Source organism: Daktulosphaira vitifoliae, unplaced genomic scaffold, assembly GCF_025091365.1.
Source record: "Daktulosphaira vitifoliae isolate Bord-2020 unplaced genomic scaffold, ASM2509136v1 Scaffold_1, whole genome shotgun sequence".
NCBI classification, from domain to species: Eukaryota; Metazoa; Arthropoda; class Insecta; order Hemiptera; family Phylloxeridae; genus Daktulosphaira; species Daktulosphaira vitifoliae.
Genome location: NW_026099572.1, coordinates 86,158,883 through 86,162,990, shown reverse-complemented (window position 1 = coordinate 86,162,990; position 4,108 = coordinate 86,158,883). Strand labels below are relative to the sequence as shown.

At 25.1% G+C, this 4,108-nt stretch overlaps 2 protein-coding genes across 2 annotated transcripts in view; both read left to right on the top strand.

The window, feature by feature from the left end:
* The first annotated feature begins 1,343 nt into the window (after positions 1-1,343).
* LOC126906567 (uncharacterized) overlaps positions 1,344-4,108 on the top strand; it is a 13,782-nt gene continuing 11,017 nt past the window's right edge. Inside the window, exons 1-2 of the mRNA XM_050687151.1 lie at positions 1,344-1,550; positions 1,616-1,670. Coding sequence (XP_050543108.1) covers positions 1,545-1,550; positions 1,616-1,670 — 61 coding nt within the window. The 5' untranslated portion in view covers positions 1,344-1,544. The remainder of the gene's footprint in view (positions 1,551-1,615; positions 1,671-4,108) is intronic.
* LOC126906529 (uncharacterized) overlaps positions 3,607-4,108 on the top strand; it is a gene marked incomplete in the record, with an annotated part of 5,039 nt that continues 4,537 nt past the window's right edge. The window contains 1 exon segment of the mRNA XM_050687096.1: positions 3,607-4,108.

Genomic DNA, 4,108 nt, shown 5'->3' with positions numbered 1-4,108 from the left:
ATCTTATCCACGATTGACGCAACACCTATACTTCCTCTTATATGCTCGTTCCTTATCCTATCTTCTCTAGTCACTCCACTCATCTAACTAAGCATTCTCATCTCTGCTACACTTATTCTCTGCTCTACTTTCTTATCAACCGCCCAACACTATGAACCATACATCATAGCTGGCCTCACAATTTCATACTAAATTTAAAAACTATAATTAGTATTTATTCATATATTATATTTTAAAATCAAAGAACTACTAANAATATTTTAAAATCAAACAACTACTAATCAGGATATAATTAAAGAAATAAGAGTTGATGTTGCTTTTGGAATAACCCACCAATTTTTCTAAATGAAACATTATCTACAGATTTGCATCGAAGCGTTTCTTATGATAGTGATTTTAATCACTGTCAGATATCATCTATACTTGTCCCATCTATGCCTCGTCCACACTGTGCCTCGACCCCACTGTGCTACCGTTTTTTNCACACTGTGCCTCAACCCCACTGTGCTACCGTTTTTTTAAATTTATAATGAAAATAAAATTTATAAAAACTTAATTATAAACTAATTAATTTAAAATCAACTAAAAAAATTACAATTTGCCAAATTTAAATTAATTTATAGTATTGTCATATTTTTTCTTAAATACTGATTCAAATTAAACTTAAACATAGTAAACTAATGACATAAATCTTTTTTTTATATTCTTATATGAAAAATTGTATCTTGTTGAAGACATTAACTTCAAAATTGAAATAATTTCCGTTGTTCTCCGTTAAAAAAAATCCCCAAAATATTACAATTCTTAAAATTGTTAAAGTTAGACATATTTTTAATTTTTTTTTTTTTAGAAAGTCAATATTTTGAAAAACAGATAATTCAGAATAATTGTTTTAATAAGATTCTTAAAAATTTCGTTTTTATAACGTATATATTTTTTGAAAATCTAACCATTTATTTGCGCACAGAAGGGGATTAGAAATAACTACTTTTGCATGAAAAGTTAACTTTTTCAAACTTAACATTTAAACATTTTCCAGAAATACTCCATCATTCCAAAAATAAAATATAAAATTAAAATATATATTAAATTAAAATCTATGTTACATACTAATAGTTAAAGTTAAAAATAAAAATAAATTGTTTAAATAAAAGTTAAATAATAAATGTTATTTTGGTGATATAAAATCAAGAATGTGTTTTGATGATTGCGATTTGGCTTTTTTTACACGTGTAATATAATGTGAAACTAAATTAATTCAGTAAATAATAAAGTATACAGAGTGGTCCTCGATGTATTTAAAAAAAACAAACCTATAAAAGAGCAAATATTTCACTCTACTTCATGCTACAAAGTAACATGAAATATTCTCTGAATTAAATGTTATTAATATGCTAAAATATCAGAAACTACCTTGTATATACCTTAAAATTTACTTAAAATGTTCTTTTTAAAATAAAATAAATGATGTCATTAATTTTTAAAGTTTCAATTTAACTCAAATATTCTCTTTAGTAATAGAGAATATTACACTTAGAGTAAAAATGGAGGTGAGTAATTCACTTAACATTACTTTACATTATTGAATCTAAAAAAATATTTTACTTAATTCTAGAATTGGCAATTGATATTTCTTTTGTTGATAATAACCTGCTTAGTATTTAATAAAGGTAAATTTTATTTTACATTATTTATCACTATTAAGATTATCAAATAATTTTTAAATTGGACGATGTTTGGGAGTAAGAGCAATAATCAAAAATGACTACACTAAAAAAAATATAGTAGACAATTTTTTTTATTGTTAATTTTAACAATAAAAAAACCTTATTGATTTAAATCAATTATATTTTTGTTACTGGATAGAAATATATGATTCCTTGATTATTTTTTATTGTACTAACAAAAAATTATTGTTGGTTTTATATAACAAATTATTTTTAGAACATGTAGCTTTTGGAATAATCCACCAGTTTTTTAAAATTAAACACTATTCTAAAGATTTGCATCGAAGCGTTTTTTTTATAGTGATTTTAATCACTGTCAGATATCATTATACTTGATCCATCTATGCCACGTCACCACTGTGCCGCGATCCCCCTGTGCTGGGTTTTTTATAAATAATGTTATATAATCTTTGATGCGAAGCTGAGAAGGTAATTATTTTAATATTATAATTTTTAAATAATTTGAATTTGTTATTTATTAATTTATTGACTCTATTTGTGTGGCCTACTACCAGTCTATAATTTTCCAAACTTTTCGGTAACATGTTACTGTATAAATAATTTGTGTAAAAATCATAAAAAAATAATTTGGGTTTCACCTAAATTTATCGATGGAGTTTTACAATTATAATCTATCTAAAGATTTGCATCCAAGCTTTTATTTTTATAGTGATTTTAATCACAGTCAGATATCATTATACTTAATCCAACTATGCCACGTCACCACTGTGCCGAGACCCTTCTGTGCTGGGTTTTATACTGATAAAATTTTTCTAATCTTTTGAAAAATACGTAATCTAAAAAGAATATTTAATTTTAGATAACCAAATATATTATTTTTGGTAATTCTGAGTTGGACATATTATATTTTATCTCGTACTTAATAAATTTGTATGCAAAGTTAACTTCTTTAGTTAATCATTTTTATATTAAAAATACGTTAATAATAAAAAAATCATAAATTTTATTTGAATTTTTCACATGATTGCGATAAGTATAGATAATATAAAAATAGATCATTTAAATATAAATGATAGAAGGCATTATTAGATTATTCTAAAAGCAAAATCAGCTTCAAATTTTTTAATTATATCTTAATTACTAGTTTTATAATATATAAGTATAATAATTGAATAAATACATAATATAGAAATTACATTTAGTATGAAATATAAATTCCATGTTTTGTATTGTATTTTCTATAAAGAAATTATTAAAAAAATGAAGTAGTTGTATATTTCGTTACATATTTGGCAAATTGTATCAAAATTGTAAACATAAATTTACCAAAAAAAAGATTTGATTATTCTCATTTTTTTTTATTAATTATAATTGCAGTTATAAAATTGAAATTCATTATAAGCCATTGGAAGCTAGAAAATTTTTTTCAAAAAGGAAAAACTGGGAGAGCTACTATATTTTATTGTATTATTAAAATATTATTACTCGGGGTATGACTACAAAAGTTTGTAAGAGGGGAAAATAAAAATTGTAAAATAAACTTATTATAATTTATAATTTATAATTATAATTTATTATAATTGATTGTCAATTCTTTGACATCAATAATTTCACGAGTATTGACGGTTATCATTTATAGGAGGGATTGAGTCACCACGTGTATTTACCCAAAGTAGTATGGTGGCTGTTTGATATTGGGGAAAAAACGCTAGATATATTTGTTATAGAATAGGTGGGGGGCGGTGCAGCGTAGGGTTTTGTTTGTAAGTTAGTCGAAAACCGGACAGCGAATGATGAGTCCGGCTCACTTACGCGCACCTATAGTTTTTCGTATATAAATGTAAAAGATATAAAATAAAAAATACAGTCCATATTATAGAATAAAAATAAAGTGTTTTTATTCAAAATTTAAAATATCGTAAGCTACCGATCAAATGGTCCATCGGCCACGGACTTGTAATTAATAAATTGTGCGAAAATCGTAAATTTTATCGTATGGTGTGTGCGAAGTGTGTTGTAGTGTAGAGTTTCACTACTTATAAAAATCGTAGACCTAACCAGGACAAGTTTAGCGTAGTCCAATTGGTCAAAATTATTATTCGAATAAAGTTAAGCGTGTTTATATAAATCAGTAATAGTATAAAATTTAAAGTTTGCGGTTTCGAAAAGATTGAGAAGAAAGCGTCGCAGTACCGCTTAGAAGCCAATTGTAGGAGTAATTTTCCAAAAAAGAAAGAAAAAGTCATTGGTAAAAGATTAATCGAAATAAGCAAATAAGTCGGTAAGTTCCTTTGTATTTGCTTCCTTTAAAAAGAAAAAATAGATTAACTATTGTTTGAGTCAGCTGGGTTTGCCGTGTGAGTTTGGTGTATAAATAAAATATTTATACATAATATTATTTGATATAAGCGAAATCGTCC